This window comes from Neltuma alba, unplaced genomic scaffold, assembly GCF_004799145.2.
Source record: "Neltuma alba isolate B1F8T4 unplaced genomic scaffold, ASM479914v2 tig00011793_pilon, whole genome shotgun sequence".
Lineage (NCBI taxonomy): Eukaryota > Viridiplantae > Streptophyta > Magnoliopsida > Fabales > Fabaceae > Neltuma > Neltuma alba.
Genome location: NW_021636414.1, coordinates 21,054 through 43,763, shown reverse-complemented (window position 1 = coordinate 43,763; position 22,710 = coordinate 21,054). Strand labels below are relative to the sequence as shown.

General features: G+C 33.9%; 1 protein-coding gene and 1 pseudogene across 2 annotated transcripts; one reads left to right on the top strand and one right to left on the bottom strand.

The window, feature by feature from the left end:
- Nucleotides 1-476: 476 nt before the first annotated feature.
- On the top strand, nucleotides 477-5,230 carry LOC114718022 (probable methyltransferase PMT16; annotated as a pseudogene).
- On the bottom strand, nucleotides 4,117-13,405 carry LOC114718023 (plant UBX domain-containing protein 9). Of its 2 annotated transcripts, XM_028903274.1 has the most exons (12): nucleotides 13,211-13,401; nucleotides 11,365-11,426; nucleotides 10,711-11,212; nucleotides 10,536-10,619; nucleotides 10,340-10,456; nucleotides 9,587-9,709; nucleotides 9,274-9,483; nucleotides 9,070-9,186; nucleotides 7,961-8,101; nucleotides 7,493-7,549; nucleotides 5,739-5,860; nucleotides 4,117-4,200 (listed from the first exon to the last, which is right to left on the bottom strand). In XM_028903274.1, the coding sequence occupies exons 1-11, from the start codon at nucleotides 13,292-13,294 to the stop codon at nucleotides 5,753-5,755; spliced, it is 1,605 nt and encodes a 534-aa protein (XP_028759107.1). In that variant the 5' UTR covers nucleotides 13,295-13,401; the 3' UTR covers nucleotides 4,117-4,200; nucleotides 5,739-5,752. The 2 variants fall into 2 exon arrangements, with proteins under 2 accessions (XP_028759107.1, XP_028759108.1); XM_028903275.1 differs by lacking the exon at nucleotides 7,961-8,101 and having other exon boundaries at nucleotides 13,211-13,405.
- Nucleotides 13,406-22,710: the final 9,305 nt, after the last annotated feature.

The following is a 22,710-nucleotide window of genomic DNA, read 5'->3' as shown; positions in this document are numbered from 1 at the left end:
AAAAAACATATTAGATTAGCTAATTTACTAACATTTTAATCTACTTAAATGAATTAATTTAATTGTACATTAAGAACCGTGAAGAGTAGCTCATCACCTCAAAAAACAACAAAAACAAATTTAATTAGCACCTGACATCCTTTTCTAATATAATATAGTGTGAGGTAGAGTACACTGTTTAAGGTTATTGAATGTCCTTATTTATTATAAATTTATATGATTTTTTTTCTTGCAATTTTGTTAGATTTTTCATTAATTAGTTAGTTAATAGAAGGAATATTCCCGTAAATAAAAAAAGGGAAGAGAAGAAGAAAGAGACGTAAACTGATAACTAACAACTAACATGTACTTACTATTTGCACTCCATTTCTCTTAGAAATATGCCTTTCTTCTTCTTCTAAACCAGCAAAACAAGAAGCCAAGAACTCCATAACAACATTCTCGTTCTTCACTTCTGATCATTATCTTCAAACAAGAATGGCCAATTATCCTACTATTCCTCTTACAATCCTCATGTCATCAAGAATCTTCACTATTTCATCGTCACCACTGTCTTCTGCACTATATTTTACCTCCTCAGCCTCTGGCAGCATTCACCCCTGGTCAGCCTCCGATCAACCGCCGGAGTCAAAGCCAATTCCGGCGTCCCCGTTCCCTTTTGCATTGACCACAATTCGACCACGTCAATCTCGCCGGCGCCTTTGAATGTCAATCTCGACTTCTCGTCCCGTCATCACCTCCCTGACCCACGTCCCACGGCGGAGCGTGCTTTTAATTTCCCTCCCTGCGATGCGTCCTTCTCTGAGTACACTCCTTGTCAGGACGTTCAGAGGTCCCTGAAATTCGACAGGGACAGGCTAATCTACCGGGAAAGGCATTGCCCAGAGAAGGAGGAGCTAATGAAGTGCCGGATTCCGGCGCCCTTTGGGTACCGAATTCCGTTCCGGTGGCCGACGAGTCGGGACTTTGTCTGGTACGCTAACGTGCCTCACAAGGAGCTGACAATTGAGAAGGCGAAACAGAATTGGGTCCGATTCGAAAAGGACCGGTTCAAGTTCCCTGGTGGTGGGACCATGTTTCCACGTGGCGCCGGTGCGTACATCGACGACATCGGAAAACTGATCAACCTGAAAGATGGATCTATCAGAACCGCCATAGACACCGGCTGTGGGGTACGGAATTCTTCTCCTTTCTCGATTCTTGAACCGAACACTATTTGGACTCCATAATCGGATTCGTAATATCAAGCATTTCTTTTAAATTTTCTTTGTGAACCGCCGGTTTTTTTGCTCGTTGAACCGGATGGTTCGCCTTTCTGCTGCGGGTAGTTTAACAACTTTTAGAGCAGTAATGGCCAAGTCCACCAGTCAAAAGAGATCCAATAATTGAACTTGCTCCTTGTTATTTTTTTTTCACTGAGTAGTTTACTAAATGCTTTATTTTATATGTGTGTATGTGTCAATTTTGATGTTGGAATGACTTAGAGAAAGATTAAATTTTTAAAATTTATAATTATTTGGCATGGGAAACTTTTAATTTGAAGTTCTAGATTATATATTCTTTGGCTTTGATGCTGGGAGGGTAGGATCATTTATGAGACTACACAATTCAGGTAAATAGGGGGAGTGCTGTAAAGGAAAATTAATGAAGATTATTCCATGCTTACCACATATAAGAGTTCTATCAGATAGACATGACAAATCGGCAAATCCCATTAATTATTGTATTTTTAATATATTTTCCCGTGTTATTCAACAGGACTTCCACGCACATTTGTCTTTTCTTTTTAAATTTAGGAATTGCATATGTACATTACATTACATTATGTGTTTTTCTTTTGAAGTAAAATTTTTGAAGAATTAAAAGGCATAGATACATCACAGCCGTTCCACATGCCTTTGGCCGTAGCATTCTCGCTTTTCTCATCTCACTTTTCAAATATTAATAATGCGAAAAAAAAAAGATATTTTTAAGCCATTTTATCCGTCAATTGAACTTATCTATCTTCTTAAAATCATCTTTAAATGCACAATTCATAGGGACTAGATATTTTTGTATAAAAAAATTCTGAAACATTAAGCCCTAAATAAAATTGAACCTGAGTAATTAAAATAGAGAGATGTCTCCATAATCACTACGCAAACTTTAGTATATCAGATGCGATCTGCAATAATATATGACACTGAAATAGTATAAACGTGCATGATAACTATTTCATTTTGTAAAATGAAGCCACTCCGATGTCACTGTCTCATTAACACCATAGAAAACTCAAGGCTTTTTTCTTTCCCTTTTCTTCTTTTTTTTTTTTCTCATTTATGTTTAGGGTTAAAGTGCAAATTTGTCATAAGAACATTGGGTATCCAAAAAAAATTTTGAAAGCAAATTTACCTGAAAAATTTAAAATTATAACAATATTACCCTCTACCCTCAAGAAATTAATGTTTACTGTTAAAATAGTGACGCTGATCATTAACATTTTTAATGGTATATGATAATATTGTTATGATTTTAAACTCTTCCTAAAAAACTTTCAAATACCCGCTAGCGCTTGTGAGTAAAAAATTCTAGAACAAATTTGTAGTTTGGTACCTTAATCCTTATATTTTAGGATTCTTTGTGAAATATTTTACTGGCTATTTTTCAGGTGGCCAGTTGGGGAGCTTACCTTATATCTCGAGACATTTTAACAGTGTCATTTGCCCCAAAAGACACGCATGAAGCCCAGGTTCAATTTGCTCTTGAACGTGGAGTTCCTGCTTTGATTGGAGTTCTTGCCTCCATGAGACTTCCTTACCCTTCCAGAGCTTTTGACATGGCTCACTGCTCACGTTGCCTCATTCCCTGGGGCCAATATGGTGCACCCCGTTTCCTTTGTCACATAGATACAGATTGAACAGTTCTGAACTTTCGTTATTGAAGAACATTGTTACTGAATTGCTTATGGTTTTACAGATGGGATTTACCTAACTGAAGTTGATCGAGTTTTGCGTCCTGGTGGGTATTGGATTCTGTCGGGGCCCCCGATCAACTGGGAAAAGCACTGGAAAGGGTGGGAGAGAACACCTGAGAGTCTTAAAGAAGAACAGGACGTGATTGAGAAGGCAGCAAGAAGCCTGTGCTGGAAGAAATTGGTACAGAAGGATGATCTTGCAATATGGCAGAAACCCAGAAATCATGCATATTGCAAGAATACCAGAAAGATCTCTCAGAACAGACCTTTCTGCGAGGCACAGGATCCGGACACAGCATGGTAATTTCCCACTTTATAGGTTTAGTTTTAAGAGGGCTTTCTTGGTAGAAGAAATCTCATGAACTATATTAATACATCAGGCTTGCAACTGATTTGGAAAAAGGGCAAAGGGGAAAAAAACACTTTATGGAATGATCATGAGGATTTACTGTGGTTGTTGTTTCCGGCAGTTTCAACTATGAAGAAACATGGATACGTGAGAAGATAGTGATGTCCACGGAAGATTCATATTGGATAAAGACTTAAAAGAGATTCAAAAAGAAAGACAAAAGCATATGATTCTTGCTGCGAGAGAGGGTTTAGCATAGCAGTGATACCAAACCAGTAGTATAATAAAGACAGGAGTCAGTATAAGTCAGTCAAAGTTTGTGTTGCATATTCTGCCTTGTCAGATACTCCATTCCGTTAGGTTCCTTACAATGTAGGAAAAAGCAGTTTAGAAACGAGAGTACTAATTGCGGCCTTCCAATGAAAATCTGTGTTTTATTTATTTATTTTTTTTTTTATTATTTTTGGTTAATCCTTGTGAAGTTCTGATGCTTACTACCAAAAGCGATTCATTGCAGGAACACTAAAATGGACACCTGCCTGACCCCACTACCCGAGGTAACTGACATTCAAGAAGTTAGTGGTGGGAAATTGGCCAATTGGCCTGACAGGCTCACTTCAATCCCTCCAAGAATTTCAAGAGGAAGTTTGAATGGAATTACAGCAGAGATCTTTAGAGAAAATACAGAGTTATGGAAAAAGAGAGTGGCACATTACAAAGCCATGGATTATCAGCTAGCAGACGGTGGGAGGTACAGAAACCTGCTTGATATGAATTCTTACTTGGGAGGCTTTGCAGCAGCTTTAGTTGATGATCCAGTGTGGGTCATGAACATCGTCCCTGTCGAGGCTGATATTAATACCCTCGGTGTCATCTACGAACGTGGATTGATTGGTACCTATCAAAATTGGTAAGCCTTACTTCTGGTGAAAAGTTTGCAAGCAGACTAGATTTATGGAAAACACACTAAGCAAGTCATTCACAGATATGAAAAACGTGTCAGAAAGTTATTCCTATTGAAAAATATATACTAGCATGTTAGAAGTTATATGGGAAATCAAGGCGAGCAACAAATCTTGTTGGGTGAAAACTGAAAAGGGATTTCTTTGTTTGCCTTGTTAAACAAGTAGTTGCATCTTTCTTGAGCCATATATAAATCTTCTAAAACATGGGTTTCCCACCAATGGCAGTTTTATGTAGAGGATTCTAAAATTTTTTTGATAGAAAAATTGAAGTCTAGACAAATAGGCATATCAAGTTCTGCCCTGTATCAAGTTTCATAGTAACTATGAAGTCACTAATAACTACGTTTATCTGTTCTCAGGTGTGAAGCCATGTCCACCTACCCAAGAACTTATGACTTCATACATGGTGATTCAGTTTTCAGCCTTTATCAGAACAGGTAAGGTCAAAAGTAAACTCTGAAACTCATGAATTTTAATAGTGAAAATAGAAATACGTCTAACATATGTGCCACAGATATTCTAATTACATCTAACACGTGCTACAGATGCAATATGGAGGATATTCTAGAAATGGATAGGATTTTGAGGCCAAAGGTAGTGTCATTCTTCGTGATGATGTAGATGTGTTGGTAAAGGTGAAAAGCATTGCAGATGCAATGCAGTGGGAAACAAGAATTGCAAACCATGAAGAGGGTCCACACCGGAGAGAGAAGATACTATTAGCAGCCAAGCAGTATTGGACTGTGCCATTCGAACAAAGCAAGAGCTAGTTTGATCCATCTCTTAATTCAATTTTTCTAGAAAAATCCATTCTTTTCCAACCCCAGTTCTGTTGGGTGCAAAGTGAACATTTATACGCAACAATTAAGTCATTGAAACTCTCATATCAAATATCTGATTTCAATATTGCTGCTGAAATTACAATCGCCTCTCTTCTTATTCAAGCAATTACACCAATCACCCTTGTGCTGAATTTTTATCAGGCAAATAATTCTTGTTTTTATATGCACACGTACCCTCTTTACACCCCTTCATATTGTCGGAAAATAAAAGGCAAGGTGTTTCTGATTAGGATTAAGACAGTTCCAAGACCTAAAACTATGAGGTTTTCAATTTTACTGCTTGTCCTCTTTTCTTTTAAATTTCAAAAGAACAAAATGGAGACAAATAGTTTAAAACTAAAATGCTTGATTTGATGTATAACTACTCCTCTGCTCCTAAAAATAAGATCCTTATACACACTATATAAGGGTCCTATATTTAGGACCAGAGGAGTATAAACTTATAGGTTTATGAAGGAGATATGTTATACTCCTTCGTAAAATACATGCTTCTTAAAATTTGTTAAAAGGCAAAAGAACATTCAAATTAAGGCAGATGAAGACTATCTGTGAATAAGAATATGCACAATAGTTCTGTTAGATTAATGCCATCTTTCTGAACCATTGTCTACACACACATAAATACTTACAGGAACATGTAAATCTAAATTAATTCCAGAAACAATGCTTCATGCCTGCTGGTCAGGCCTACTTTACTCAAGGCAAATGAGCCATCATCCATACTGAAAGATTGTCGGGGGTATGACTTCACCTATTCACCAAATATACAAGAAATTATTGTCATTTATGATCTCAAACACAAGCATCCAATGATATGAAATATAATGGACGAATAAAAAAATTCCTCCACCTATTCAAATACCCATTTAATCCAATTATATGTTTATTAGAAAGAATTACACCTGGATAAATTTCTTTATGCATTTGCCATCAGCTTCTTCCATTTGCTATTAGATTCTTTCATAAAGTAATTTGTAATATTTAGAAACCTAACCACAGAGTACAACGATGTAAAAAAAAGAACAAGAAAAACCACTAGTACAGAAAACAAGATATATTTCAAACTACTGGAATTAAATCCAATCAGGTATTAAGCAAATGTTGAAATATGTGAACTTTTTTTTGCGTTGAGAAAAATGACTTTGCTCCATTTATGACTTCTTTTCAAGATAGGAATGGTTTTTGCCCGATGACTGATGTAGATGATACTAAGGGTCTGTTTGGCTCAATGGAAGGAAGGAGAGGGAAGAGATTTTAATGGAGGAAATGAAGGTGAGGGGATAGGAGAGATTTTAATATTACTTTGTTTGGATTGATCAAAGGAAGAGGAAGGAGTGGATTTTAATATTACCTTGTTTGGTTTAGGACAGGAAGGGAGGAAAAATATTTTTACAAGGACAACTTTATCCTTGTTCTATTTAAGTTGTTTTTATATTCCAACTTTCATAATGTTTAATAAAATATAATAATAAATTACTTATTACATTTAGTATATAAAAGTATCATTTATAATCATAGTTACAGTATATATATAATAATTATAAATATCATAACTATGATATATATACACAATAATAACTAAACTTAATACATACACACATATATAATATAAACACACGAACACACATAACTCATTAAAAGAATCAGTTTTGATGGCACTGTTAGTTAACAATTTTTTTTAGTATAATTAGTCAACTGTCAGGTTTTTAATTAACAATTTTTGCTTAATATTGGTCGGAGTATTTTGACACTGGAATACAATTTTAAACTTTTAACATTTAACTTAAAATTTCCATTGATCATTTTTAATTGAAAAAATCTTTTTTAAAAAATTTGACAGTTCAATGAACACAAATAAATATATAACTATATATACATATTGGGTGAGATGAGATGAGGAAGAAAGGCAAAAGGGTAGGATGGAAATATTAAAAATAGCCATGGACAATTTAGTCAAAGCAAGATAAAAATATACCTTTTCCCTCCAAATCCCCCCAAAAAGGAGGGTTATAAGGGGAGGGGACGGAAAATTTTATGAAAATTGCCCTCCCCTCCTACAAATTTGGATTGCCAAATAAGGGAAACGGAGCTAAATCCATCTCTTTCCCTTCCCTTCTCTCCAAATTGCCCATACCAAACGCACCCCAGATTCCACATAAAATTGAGGACAAAAGCATTTTCCCCAGTGAACATACACATTTCTGTCTGTGTGTTAAAGGAAAAATTCAATCACTTCGACACTTTTTATTAAATACCACGAGAGAAGGGAATATTACACAACTAAAGAACTTCTTTGATTACTCAGTTGTAAGAAATCATGCCATATTAGACTTCAAAGAAGGTTCAATACAGAAAATCAGACGACAAAGAAAGGAACACTTACAATTCTATAGGTGCCAGGCTTCAGTTCTGCGCCAATTTCTATGAAATCAAAAATAAGCTACACAGTTGCACAATCACAGTTTGTTAGCCATGCATCCCAACTAAACAACAATGTACAATAAGTGCATTAATCTACAAAAGTCTCCCTCTGACATGCTCTATGCACCTTATCTCGTGATTGTTATCAGACAATCCATAAGGTAAATAGAGAGGATCCAGACTTGAACATTTTCCCCTAAATGGGTTAACTTTGAAAAATAAGATAAGCAATTATTTTCCTCCAAATTAAGAAGCAATATAAAACGGTTCCATATATGCATGTGTGACAAAGTGAGAACATCAATTAGGATATAGGAACTGTAGTTTTATATATTAACCTTTTTCAATACTTGATCTCATTCATCATAAAGATTATTTGAATTATAATGAACGTCAACTCTACAGCTTTGAAATTCTGATAATAGTTTACCTTAAGCTTGTCAGTCTTAAGAAATCGACGCCCATGCCGACTACCATCTGGCATTCGAATGACAATAGTAATTGCATTCTCATCATCGATGGGGGGTTCCTCAGGAAGAAAAGTTTCTTTCTTACCAAACATTTTCTCCTCCTACAACCATCAGCACGTACATAAATACCCCAAAAAGAAAAAAGGTACATGACTTCAAAATTTAATAGTTCCATATATTTCCACAGCATAAAGAACAAAACTGTCTGCTATGATATTCACCCCAAAAAAACCTTCCGAGACCATACCAAAGCCAGAATACTACAGAACAGGACAAAATTCTTCCCTGCAAGGCGATATCAATAACCACAAATGGAAAACTACAGAACGCAACAATGAGTGTACTAATGTTATCCCTCAGACCAATCCCTTTAAAATATTGTCAAGGAAGGCCCCCCCCTTTACATCATTTAATACGATCAACAAAGAAGACAATCATGAAGTTTTCCACCAAGAGAACTGTATAGATAAGATGGAGTTTCCTCTTTGGTCAAACAAAACTACATTTAAATGAAGTTATGACTAGAACCACAAATTCATCTTTAGAAGATTTTAGTCCTCCAAATAAATAGTTTGCAATCAACATGTCAACATACTCCTACCAAATTATTTTGATAAAACAACATATTTGTTTAATATTAAATTTAGAATTATTGTTTGATACATCGGAAGTCATACAAACTCAAGGCATCAGCCCATAGCCCTATACCCAAGACCACGTCATCCTCTGATCAAGGCCAAGATGGCAATTACTAGCATGATTCAATATCAGAAACAAGGATGATGTGAGTTGTGTAATGCTGAAATTCTTCTAGACAAGCTATCAAGTTGGCAATTACTTGCATTGTTAGTTACCACTAGTTATACTCATGTTATTGAATTCTACATTAATATCTAACCAGCATTACTGATTAGTAAAATGCCACAACTAAACGCTTGAAAGTCAGGCAACTACGAAATCTACAACCTTGAGCAACATTACATCCTAATCAGAAAGGAATAAAAGTTATATAGTTAAGCTTACACCAACAAAACAATTTAACAAGCAAGAAACTTAACAAATTTATTACCTTCCTTTCAAGCTTCTTGCATGATTCTTCTCCCTTTAAGCGCTGAGTTTCAACTTGTCTTAGAGCATTCAACTCCTTTTGTTTATCAGCCAGCAGTGATGCTTGATACTCAGCATCCTGCATGCAAGTTAGAAACATCATGCTATCCTGTCACATTGTGCACACTAAACACAAAAATAGCCATTGCGGGCAAGAATTTAAAACCTGTTGTTCTCTTAGCAACCGAGTTGCTGTTAATGACAGTGATGCTGCAGTTGGGGAAAACTGCACATTAGGATCCACAATTCCTTCTGGACAACGTTGCAGATCAGGGAAAGGTGACACATTCTGTGAAGTGTGATCAGGCGTATCACCAAAGATTGCAGTCTCAAGCAAAACTGCTTCATTAAGCTCTTCAGATGACATATTACCCCACTACATTCCCAAAAGGATCCAACAAAATATCAGCATAACATCGGTGGTTTTTACATGCAAATTTTAAAGAGCAAATCAAATTATCTTGGGTTTCTATTGCTACCTCTTCAGTGATAAGTACATCTTCATTGCCCTGAAGATGACTACCAGCAGTGCCGCTCAATGGAGCACCCATCACAGGCTGTGCCACATTTTGGGTTCCACCTCTGTTGGATGAGGTTCCTGGCTTTACTTGGAAAATATTCATTTGTTAGAAGAAACATCTGTAGAGCTTTTTAACCGCACAGGTCCATAGGAAAGTGTCATTCCTATGCTCTAAAGTGCTCCCACCAAATACACACAATAAGAAATTAAGAACAAATACGCTGACTGAAAATAAGTTTCAAGCAGTCAACTTCACATTAGATATCATAATTCTACGATCTCTGACCCAATCATCCAAATAAGTTTACTTTAGATTTGCAAGATTAAGTTCACAGAATCAAGACAAATCCTATAAATTGAAATAATTTTATCAGTATTTGCCTAGCTTTTCAATCAGTATATGTTATGCATCACAACAGCAAGAACTGGAAATAGAATGTGGGAAGAGCCAGAATGAATAAAGTTGAGGGTTTCTGAGAAATAACATAAATTTCTGTGGTGGCCAGACTTTCAGAAAAGGGAGGGAGAAGTAAAAAGTAAATAAGTTTTTTTCCCCCCTTTCAGTTGCAAACTTGTGAGGACTATGGCCTCCCAAAGTCTCAATATAGGTCTTCACCTGTTGTTGCCAAGGCATGCAAGTATTTCATCTTAAGCGCACAAGTGTCTTGTGTGAGTACATTGAAAAACAATCATCAGCTAACAAAGTATGCACCTGCCATCCACTCATGTTGGCATTCTCTCTCATGGTTGGCCTATCATGTACTCCTCCTAGTCTTTCATTTTCTAGTTTTGCCATATGTTCATACATTGCTTGCTCTTGCTCTGCCATCTGAGTTCATTGGTAATTAAATAAAGGACCAAGAAGATGGAGAAAGCAAATAATAAAAATACTTATATGATTTCAAAACCTTCAAGGACAATGAAATTGCACGAGCTAAATCTTCATCTTCTTGGTGAATGATACTTTGGGGAAGCCTACCATCTACTAAATCCTGAAAGAATATTAATAATAAAGAGAGAGGGGGGAGACTTTAGAGAGCATAAAGAAAGCGGTGAAAATCTAGGCTTTAAGATATAATATACATTAAGAGTGCCCAATTGCCTCCTTGAAGCACTCTCTTTGATCTCCAACTTTGAAGCCTCGATTGCAGCTTGAATCATTGCCTCCTCTGTAGCATTATTTGGTATGTGTGAGAAATTTGGCTGAGTTAAGTTCAAATTGCTTTGAAATTCATTTGCCCCATAAATTCCTTGACCATATGATAAGGGATTTCCCGTCACGTCTACACTTGAAGAGCTCAATCCTGAATAATGGGATTGCTCATATGTACTATTGATCCCCACAGGAACTCCCCTCACTTCTCCTGGGTGTGAAGCATATGGTGCATGACCGTTATGGGGAGGAGCGCTAATCCTGTTATACAGGTCCCTCAGTTCTCTCCTATAATTTGAGTCAAGTAGTAGTGAAGGTCGAAACCTTCTCGCAGCAGAGAGTAAAGGCAAAAGTCCACATGATCCGGCATGGTTTTGATTATTTACATCCATGTGATTATACTGCGGACCAGCAGTAAGATTTTGCCCCATGCTGGACAAGATAGTTGCAACAAACAAACGTGTAAATAAAAGAAAAGGTGAAGAAAACTCAGAATTTCTCATGGTATCTGAAGTAACATTGTTTAGGTTCTAACAAAAATATTGAAAGGAAATAGGAAAAAGATCATGAATTATTTTCCATACATGTGTTTATCCCCTTCAATGAAATGAGCATTGACAGCTTCATTAAGATTGCCTCCATACTCCTGCTTACCAGTCAAAATATGAAAGTGTAAGAGTTTGGACTTATGCTAAAAATACCCGGTATGTAACTAACCCAGATGATAGTGTCCAACCGAGAAATTAATTATAAGCAAAATAATACAATAATAATGGACATGGACAACACACAAAGAAGATAGTTACAGAAAAAGGATATGCTCTGATTACAAACCCAATCGTAGTAATTCCCAATTTGAAACGTGATTTCATTTACAGATTTGATCTTTCTAAATACTCATCCAAAAAGAAATTCCTGAGAATGTAAATAGCCATGGCTACACTCGTATGATCTATTAGTTAGTTCTGAAGCATCATAAGTAAAAGAGAAGAACACATCCACCAAGTCAATCTCCAAATCCATTGAATACATGTTGAAACTAGTATTTCAATAGGCAAGGACAACTTGCCTTAACATTTAAAATACAGAACTGGCATTCATTACGATCTCCAATCTTAAAAAGAATTTCCTCAGTGAAGAAGCCCCGACATTCATTTTAAAAAATGTCTCATAAATCACTACTCTTATCAGATATAAATTTCAAAAGTCCTCCAATCTTCCTTTCGTCTCCATTTTTCACATAAATCACTGTTGACTCCCCATTTTTCATCCAAGCACGCCATGCTTAATGTCATATTTTCAAGACCATTTGTCCATCAAGGAAAATAGAACCTTCTACAGCTACTTAATACCCCATAGCACGTGTAGCAGGCCAGGCATGAGTTCCTTCGAATTTGATGTATAATGCCCTTAAAAAAATAGTTCTGAAGCTGACCCTGTACATGGTGAAAACTGATGAGTAGTTGCATGACCCGACCCGGCTATATCCCCAGTTAGTTTTATTCAGGCTTTTCTCGACTGTCCCCATAGCAGTCAACAGTAATCTTACCAGACCCAAAGAACTGGGCTCACCCAAAATTTTCATCCCTAATTTCCATGCGTATGAATCACCAGGCAATAACTATTCAACTAATATATATATATATATATATATGAAATATAATTACATACTTGTACTTAAGTGAGAAACAAAACTTAATCAGATTAATTCATCCTAAATCATAGACATTTCAACAATACCTTTCATTAAAGAATCATGCTTCTGACCAGCCATCAGTCAAAGCATTGACAGTCAGATTAATTCATCCTAAATCATAGACATTTTAACAATACCTTTCATTAAAGAATCATGCTTCTGACCAGCCATTAGTCAAAGCATTGACATTGGGTATCTATATCATGTCCATTGACGTTTTCTTCTCTATATTGCTTCCTCCCTCACCTTCCTTTCTAATTTTTCAAAACTCATTGCTCATGGAGTCTTCTTCTAAAACGACCTCCGGCATAAATGAGAAGATTTGTTGAGGAAAGCAGTGTAAGTAAAGTAATGAAAATCGATTAAAAGAATTAACCTATATAATTCAACCGCACCCTTATACTTTATCCACAATTACAGATTATGCCTCTCTTTAAACAATTAACTTTAGTCCAATAAATATGCTCATTTTTTGTACCATTTTGCCACATTTTCTCCTGTTTTGATATTTGGTTCATCAGCCATGTGATGCATTTCTAGAATGTCTGCTTAGCTAGAAAAATGAATCAGATAAAGAAGCCACAGAGCGAAAATGAACTAAAACGGTGCCGCTGATGCTGCCTGATAAAATAATGAACAGTGCATTTATCCAAATGAAAAACGATTTAACAGTAATTTCTTGTTTATAAGAGGTAATGTATAATATAATTAGCATATTAGACAGAGAAACTCACCTCCAACTTCCGAATAGCGACGAACTGGGAAGATCCGGTGATTCTCATGAAGTTTTCAATGGCTTCCGGTGTAGGAGTCGCCATTGCGGCCCCAGATCTTTGCAACTAGAGATGTAGATTGCAGATGCAGACTACAAGAGAAGTCGAGTGGAGTCCACTGTATGTACAATAATGCGCTTAGTCTGGGACTCTGGGAGCGCGCGCCACCTTTTGTTCGCTGGGTTACCTTTTTTTTCTTAAGTTGGGTTAAAAAAAAAAAAAGCACAAAGGTTGGGTTGGACACGTGGCAGGCGGAGCCTAGGCGTTAAACACGTGCAAGAGAATATGGGAACGGAGAAAGCGTTTGAACCGATAGCCAGGCAGCTCGTCCGGCGTCCACCTGCTCTGTGGGATAGCGGAATGTTTATTTTCCAAGCGCATAGATCCTTCATAAAACATTAAAGAACTTTTAGGCGCTTGGTTTCCCAACAGGGCTTCGTAAAAATATTTTTACGTAAGTTGGGATAAATTTTTTTAAAATAATGATTTGGTTTTTATTTAAACATCTCTTTAATCATTTACCTCCCTTCTCACATAAAGGAAGGGCTTGGCAACCCTATAATTACTTAAAAAAATATGTTTATGTAAGTCAAGATGAAACTCATTTTACATACTCATTTCATATATTGTAAAATTACTTCTAAAAAACTAATTCAAATATCTTAAAGCTAAAATTGATAAGTTAGTTTAGTACCAATTAACATGAATACATGATGCCAAACAAATGGGCTCAACAATCAAGTCAGCTGCCAACTCTTTAATTCAAACCTAATACCATTCTTGATCATTAATATAAGAGTAAGTTGACTAATTTGAATATATTAAGAAAGTTTGTTAAGTTAGTTATTTGTAATAAATAGATGTTATCTCCCTAAAATATTCTTACTAATCATGTCTATTAAGTAAAACTACTATTTGATAGAACATTTAACATGTGCAATTATTATAAAAATTACTTTTAGAAAAAAGGATAAATTGGAGAGATAAAATAGATTGAGGTTTTATATTTAGATCCAAATTAATTCAAACTAATTCTTATATTAACAATAGGGGGTAGGATCATGAATATCCTAGGGGGAATTACAACCAAATCCCACGGAAGAAAAATAATTACCAAAAAGTCCTAATAACAACCTCAACAGCCTATAATGACAAGTCCTGTAATAAGAATGACAACCTCTAAGACTTGTTTTTTAATTGTTTTCTTTATTTAGAACCTCGTCGTAATTCTCCCAATATCCTAAGCCCATCACAAGAACATAGGCAAACATACGGGAGAGACACATCATACGTCATCAATCAACTCGGCCTAAAAATGACAAAGGCCCGAATCGTATTCATCAATATGAATAACTATTACCTATATAATAACAGGGAGAATGATAGAAAAAGAAAATTGAAAATGTGAAATGCTATGAATAACTATTACCTATATAATAACAGGGAGAATGATAGAAAAGAAAATTGAAAATGTGAAATGCTAACGCTTAAAAATAACAAAAAGAGAAGCTCAACCTAAGTAATGAGATTTTGAAATTGAAGCAAAATGGTTTGTAATTAAAATAATAAAAAAATATATAAATTAACTACATGACTTTAAGAACCGATCATTTACAACTTTTGCACAAGTAGTAACTACATTTCATGAGCCATTAACAACTTTTATCCAACAAGTAATAGTTGGCAAAAAAAAAAAATCCAACAAGTAATAAGGTCATTGACTGAATATCATTCACAATTTTTATATGGGTATTGACTTTTTTTTTTATTAGTTATTAACAATTTTTGTGGCCAAAATGCCTCATTTATTGGTTTGGAAAAAATTTGACATTTAGAAAAAGTTTAGCAATTTAATAATCACGATTTTTGAATTAATTTATATATTTCTTGCATTTCTTTGATTGCAAATCAATGGTCACCTTTAATTTTAACGCCAAATGTTTATGTTAAAATCACCACTTATTAATTTATATTCCCAAATTGGTAAAAGGCATCAAAAAGTGGGCATTCTCAATTTGGCTAAATGAAAAATGTTAATCACTAATGAAACGTAATCAATACATATATAAAATTTGTGAATAACTTGAAAGAGTTATATCATTATCTGTTAAATGAAAGTTATTAATGGCAAATAAAATGTAGTTATATAAAAATTGCCAATGATCAATAGTCAGTAGCCTTATTACTTGTCAAATGAAAGTTCCTAGTAACTCGTAAAATATAGTTAATACTTGTATAAAAGTTGTGAATGATCAATAGTTAAAATTAGAGAAAATTACGTATAGGTCCCACAGAAGGCAATTTATTATTCTGAGGTCCTACGAAATGTCAAAATCACTGACAGGTCCCAAGGGACCTCAGAGTAATATTTTCGATTTGTAAAATGACATTACTACCCCTTATATTCCAGATTCACATTTGCTCTGTCATTGCGATTTACAACCTCAGCAGCGACTATTAACAACCCAATGAGAGGGCGTTAACAACCTTAGCAGTATCCGTTAACAACTTGCTTTATAAAATCATATAACCTCCACATAAGAGTAAATTATAACCAAATAGTATAATACAACAACTTTAACACTAAAATGGGAAGCTTTTTGATATCATTAAGAATTTTAACTAGATCCAATAGGATTATAGTAATATTTTGATAGGAAGATCAATTTACAACCTCAACAGCGACTATTAACAACCGAATGAAAGGGCATTAACAACCTAAGCAGTATCCGTTAACAACTTACTTTATAGAATTATATAACCTCCGCATAAGAGTAAATTATAACCAAATAGTATAATACAACAACTTTAACACTAAAATGGGAAGCTTTTGATATCATTAAGAATTTTAACTAGACCCAATAGGATTATAGCAACATTTTAATGCGAACATCCATTTACAACCTCAACAATAAGTATTAATAACCTAAAGAGAACTGTCAACAACCTTAGCAATGTCTGTTAACAACTAACTTTATCAGATAATATAACTTCTAACTATAACTAATTAAATTATAACTAAATAATCTTAAAGTTAAATGAAACAACCACCCTAAATAAACAGATAAACTTAACTTTTTCATAGTAATTTTAAGAAATAACATTTTATAACCAAACTATGCTAAATACAAACTCAAATTATATCACAATCATCTACATTAACTAATTATATAATATTGTTATCCGTGATAGAAAAGAGCAGCACCCAATCATACATCCTATCACGGATAAAAGAATTTTTCTTAACTTATTCAAATACAAACTATATAAGAAAAGATTAATCTTATCTAATATAGTTATAATACAACATATAATATAGTTCATAAATCAAAATGTTAAGAATTAAATCTTAATTCATACTTTATAATAAATTTATAAGCAAATCACATGCGAATATGCGATCCTAGGCCTCTGGCCGCCTATCAACACACATACCACAATAGTACATTCAAAGGACATAAGAAATAATAATGCATGAATCAATTAAAAACAATTTATCCTAAGGTGGCAATATACAGGATACAACATAGCTCATAAACCAAGGAGACGCTACAAGTTGCTAATGTAGCTTTACTCCTCCTGAGCCTTCCCTGACATCCCTCCTTTAAAGCTTTCACCTGAAAAATGTTAAACAATAGGGATGAGACAACGTCTCAGTAACTAAATCCCTACCTATCACACACCCTAGCATGGGCTAGCGAGGTGTCAGGTGGGATACACAGAGTTAATAATAATTGATAAATATTTATTTAACATTTAAACTCACAATAATCATATAAGACAAATATTTCCACCACTCTCATACAATTTATACATTTCAAAAGAGATAACACACTTGTCATTTATTTAAAAGATATAAATATCAATGAATATCTCATGTCATATGCAATTCCTGAACCCAAATCCATCCTTATATCCTCCTTATTTCCGCCGACTGGACCCATGGGCTAAATTCTTTCCATTTGACTGGCAACTCTGACAAGCTCACCACACGAATGATGTGGACCGGCCAAAGACCACAGAGCACTCGTTGGACCATGGGTCCCCCCTCGAAGAACTAGTGGGGTGTCGCAGTCCCTCGAAGAACTAGTGGGACAATAATAGCAGCCAACCATAGAGCTCCGTATGGAGGCTAATACCACGTGGCAAGTATATCAACCTCAATAACTCCAATTATCTCCTTTCCCCACCCAAAATAGATGCACAGGGTTCAAAATGACACATTTATATGCATAATCAACAATTTTCATAATGACACATCATAATCATGATCACCAATTTCTTGCAATACAAACTATGACAATCTTTTTCTTAAAATAGCATCCCACAAGACAGTTCATACAAAATGTAATATACTTTTATAGAATTAGTTATAAAGCCGCTCACCAACTTCATACTAGAGCATGCAACAGATAGAAATTTAGTTACCTGGTCTCCTAGCTAACAGTGAACTACAACCAGAGTCCAACCTCGAAAATGCCACAATAGAGTTTATATCTACAAACAAAATTAAAATATTATCTCTATAGTATTAGAGTAGGCTACTTACAAAATTCTAGCCTCTAATTCCTCCTCTAAAAGCTTTAATTTTACTCAGAACTCTAGCTTAAAAGACATTTCTCTGAGGTTTGGAATGAGAACGTATATATGTGTGTGATTTAGACTCGATTCCTAAATTTTCCTTACTTAAATATCCTTTAATTATTAGATTATATTATTAGAATCATCAAATTCATAATGTAAATAGACAAACTGTAAATTTATAACTTATATTCCATCTTCGAAGGATTTAGACAAATAGACTTAGTACGAACCAGGTTATTCTCACTACAGAAGTTAAACCCTTAATCTAACCATTGAATTTAATTTCCTATCTATCATGATACTATCCTCCAAATTATAGCTCAATCTAACGGCGACTGAACCTTAAAACACTAATTTACTATTCAGGACTCTATCTGCTAAATCCAAAAGATATAAGTTAAAAACGTACCTAATAACTTGCAACTCGGAGATCAAAATGATGATCCAACCGTTGAAATTAACGATTTGGATGTCCCAAATGGGCTGACCAAATTTCACTCCGATCCAACGGTTAATAAACTCAAAACTAGCACTTTTCTGAGACTACCTCAGATATGTGTGAAAATTATTTACTCACTTCAAGCTCCACTTACTATCTCCTATATATAAGCTCCTCAAACTCCTTCACTCTAAAGATTAGTCGATGTGGGACTTCTTAACATTGCTATTTTATCCACTTCCTATCATTTAATCAATGTGGGACTTCTTAACATCACTATTTTATTCATTTTCTCATACACACACACACATAAAATCAGAATTATTTTAATTACATATATGTATATTTAACCTCTACCTATTCTATAAAAATTTGTTTAAATATTAGATATATAAAAACTAGGATGTTACAATAATCTTATATAGTTGTTAGAGGTTATATTATCTTATAAAATCAGTTGTTAACAGATACTGCCTAAATTGTTAACAGCTCTCTTTGGGTTATTAATACTTACCATTGAGGTTGTAAATGGATATTCGTATTAAAATGTTGCTATAATCCTATTGGGTTTAGTTAAAATTCTCAATGATATCAAAAAGCTTCCCATTTTAGTGTTAAAGTTGTTGTATTATACTATTTGGTTATAATTTATGCGTATATGGAGGTTATATGATTCTATAAAGTAAATTGTTAACGGATACTGCTTAGGTTGTTAATGCCCTCTCATTCGGTTGTTAATAGTCGCTGTTGAGGTTGTAAATTGATCTTCGCATTAAAATATTACTATAATTCTATTGGGTCTAGTTAAAGTTCTTAATGATATCAAAAAGCTTCTCATTTTAGTGTTAAAGTTGTTGTATTATACTATTTGGTTATAATTTACTCTTATGCGGAGGTTATATAATTCTATAAAGTAAGTTGTTAACGGATACTGCTTAGGTTGTTAACGCCCTCTCATTCGGTTGTTAATAGTCGTTGTTGAGGTTGTAAATAGATCTTCGCATTAAAATATTACTATAATCCTATTGGATCTAGTTAAAATTTTGAATGATATCAAAAAGCTTCTCATTTTAGTGTTAAAGTTGTTGTATTATACTATTTGGTTATAATTTACTCTTATGTGGAGATTATTAGGTTATATGATTCTATAAAGTAAGTTGTTAACGGATACTGCTAGGGTTGTTAACGCCCTCTCATTGGGTTGTTAATAGTCGCTGCTGAGGTTGTAAATCGCAATGACAGAGCAAATGTGAATTTGGAATATGAGGGGCAGTAATGTCATTTTATAAATCGAAAATATTATTTTGAGGTCCCTTGGGATCTGTCAATGATTTTGACATTTCGTGGGACTTTAGAGTAATAAGTTGCCTTCTGTGGGACCTGTACGTAATTTTCCCTTAAAATTAAGTAAATTTATATTTTTCTTGTTACTTGTCAAATGAAAGTTGCTAGCAACTCATAAAATATAGTTAATACTTGTATAAAAGTTGTGAATGATCAATAGTTAAAATTAAGTAAATTTATATTTTTTTGCATTATATTAATTATCTGATGATCATCCTTAATTTTGACACAAACTACTAAGTTATGGAAGGATCAAATCCTACACTCATTTACTAGCACTTCTTTCTGGTTTCGTGAGGGAGTTGGGAACTTTTTTCTTTTTTTAAAAAAGAAAAAAGTAAGGTGGTTTCTGTAACTTTCCTCCAATTTTAAAATCTTAATTTAAATTTGGGAATATGATACTAAGGTCCCTTGAAAGATAAAATACTACAAAAAAGTCCCTTCAAACTTGATAATTGCACATGAGTCTCAAAAGGACCTAATGAAAAAAGTGAGTAGACATAATTGACCTACCTAATGAAAAGCCAAAAAACTGAGACAGAGTTGATTTCCTTCGTCTTCTTCATAGAGCTCCTGGGTGAGAAAGAAAAGCTTGACAACAAAGGAAGCAAAGTGGCGGAGCATCTTTCCCATCACTATTATTGAAGTTGAAGCACCTTTTGCTTCATTGTCTCAACGATTTTGAGGTTCGAAACTTTCTTTCCTCTCCTCTCCTAAAATATTTTGGTTAGCAAATTGGGTTTGTGTGTGGGGTATGTAGAAAATCACCTCTTCCTTTAGCTATTGCAAAGTTTTTGTTTTTTGATCTGTTATAAACAAGGTAACTAATTGCAAAACTCATGTTTTTGGTATGGTATGTGTTGATGATTTAACTTGGGATTTTATTGTGGGTGAGTAGGATGACTATGAGTGCTCTATTTTTAGGTATATTATAGGTGAATTGATTGTGGGTTTGCTCTGCTTCGTCATGGTTTAGTGGGAATGAATGAAAAAGATAAAGATTAGTGTAAGTAGAAACCCTTACTACGAAATGGGAGAATGTGTTGTTAATATAGGCTGTGATAGTTGTCAATATAACTACTTGACATGTTAATGACAACTATGTTATATAGGTTTAGATTAAAGATAATGAGTATGTCTAGAAAGCATATATTTTGTATTTTCATATAGGAGGAAGTTTGCAAATGAGAGAAAATAAGATGCGATATGCTGAATATGCTAGAGGTAGCGTGAGCACAAGAAGCATAAAGAAAGACACAAATAATGAAGAGTTGAAGACAATGATATCATTATTTTTTGGGGACATTGGAATTCAACTTAGGTAATGTGGTATCTATACATTGCTACAAAGTATCTAATCCAAAAACAATGAAAAATTCAATTTGTTGTTTAATATAATTTTAATAAGTTCATGGAGGTCCCTAAAGTTCAAGCACACTAACTTGAAATTAGATTTTTGTCAAACTTCTATTAGTAAATATAGTGATAAGTGACAATACCAATGTTGACAAGTAAGGAAAGGTGTATTAATAAGGGAGAGTGCAAATGATGACAACTAAATACATATAAGAATGTAACTTCTTAGATTATATTGTTCTCAGTTGCCATTGCATGGTGTCACTGTTGTCATTTGATTTTGTCTTACTGTGTCTTCTTTGTTATGTAATTTTTTTTTTGCAGAATAATTGTTTAACGATAGCTCGTTACATACTATTAAGCCAGAATTGTTTAAGAATGAGGGTAAAATTGGCAAGATGTAAAAGGGGCCAAATTTTATGTCTAGTATGATGCATGAGTTTATTTGCTAGACTAAATTAATTTTTTTTATTGTGGTTTGCAAGAATATTCACATGATCTTTGCACATTAAATTTTGTTTACATTGATTCATGTATCGTTCATGTCCTCTCGTAGCTATAGGAGTAGGATGGCACAGTTCTTGATAGTGTTAGATATACCATGACATAGTACTTGAAGATAAATTGCAAGAGCTCAAGTTTAAATGCCTATGGTGGCTAGTTACTCATAAAAACAACAAACATAGGGATAAAGTACTATCAATAGTACTTGATTTCAACCAAAGCAAGAAAAGGAGATAAAGCTATTAACAATCAGAGGCATTAAAAATGACTAGTAATAACCCTCTGATTGACAACTCATTCTGTAGTAGGAGCCAATCCAATTATAGTAAATTGTATATAATATGATTACTTACATTCTTCTTCATATGTTATTGTTCTCATATATTACATGTAGTAGGATCCAATCCAATTATATTAAATTCCATTTATTTACTTACACATTAAACAAAAAACAAAATATATATCACCAAAAACTTTAACAAAGTGACAGTACTGTTATTAACAAATCAGGTGTAGATATTAATACTTGATGTAGAAAATATTGCCAACCAAAGGTATTTTTAATTTCAAATTTGCAACTGAATTTTATATATAATAAAATATAAATATCATAACTTATTATAACTAGAATGTATTACTAAAAGTTATGTTAATTAAAGGCTATTGAAAAAGGACAATTCCAACTATTGACAGGTTATAATACCACTATTGACAAATGACAATAAAGTCACTGACAAGTCTAACTACAACCAATAAAAAATCAAGGTGTAGTGAATGACAAGTAATTGTATAATTTCATATTAATGATGATAAATATGTTATTAGTGATATTATATGACATTATAAACAACTTTATATCATATAACATTATAACCAGCCTTATATCAGCAGATAATTTGACAAGTGATAGTGCAATGATTAACAAGTGGAGAAGCATGTATTGACAATACAAGATGCAAATAATTTCAACCGATTACACATTAGAATTGAATATGCCATTTTATAGCCAACTTTTATTTATAGCTGCATATACATATAATTTCACAACTTATCCCACAAAAATATATGGGTTACATGTATCTGACTCTGATCTTATTTATAAGATCTCATTTATAGACTATAAATAATTTCTTATAATTAGGACTAGAGGTAGTATTAATTTGCTATGTCACATATACAAAAAATTCCCTTCATAGCTATTTAAAAAAAAAAGGCTTCCACAACATGTTTTCAA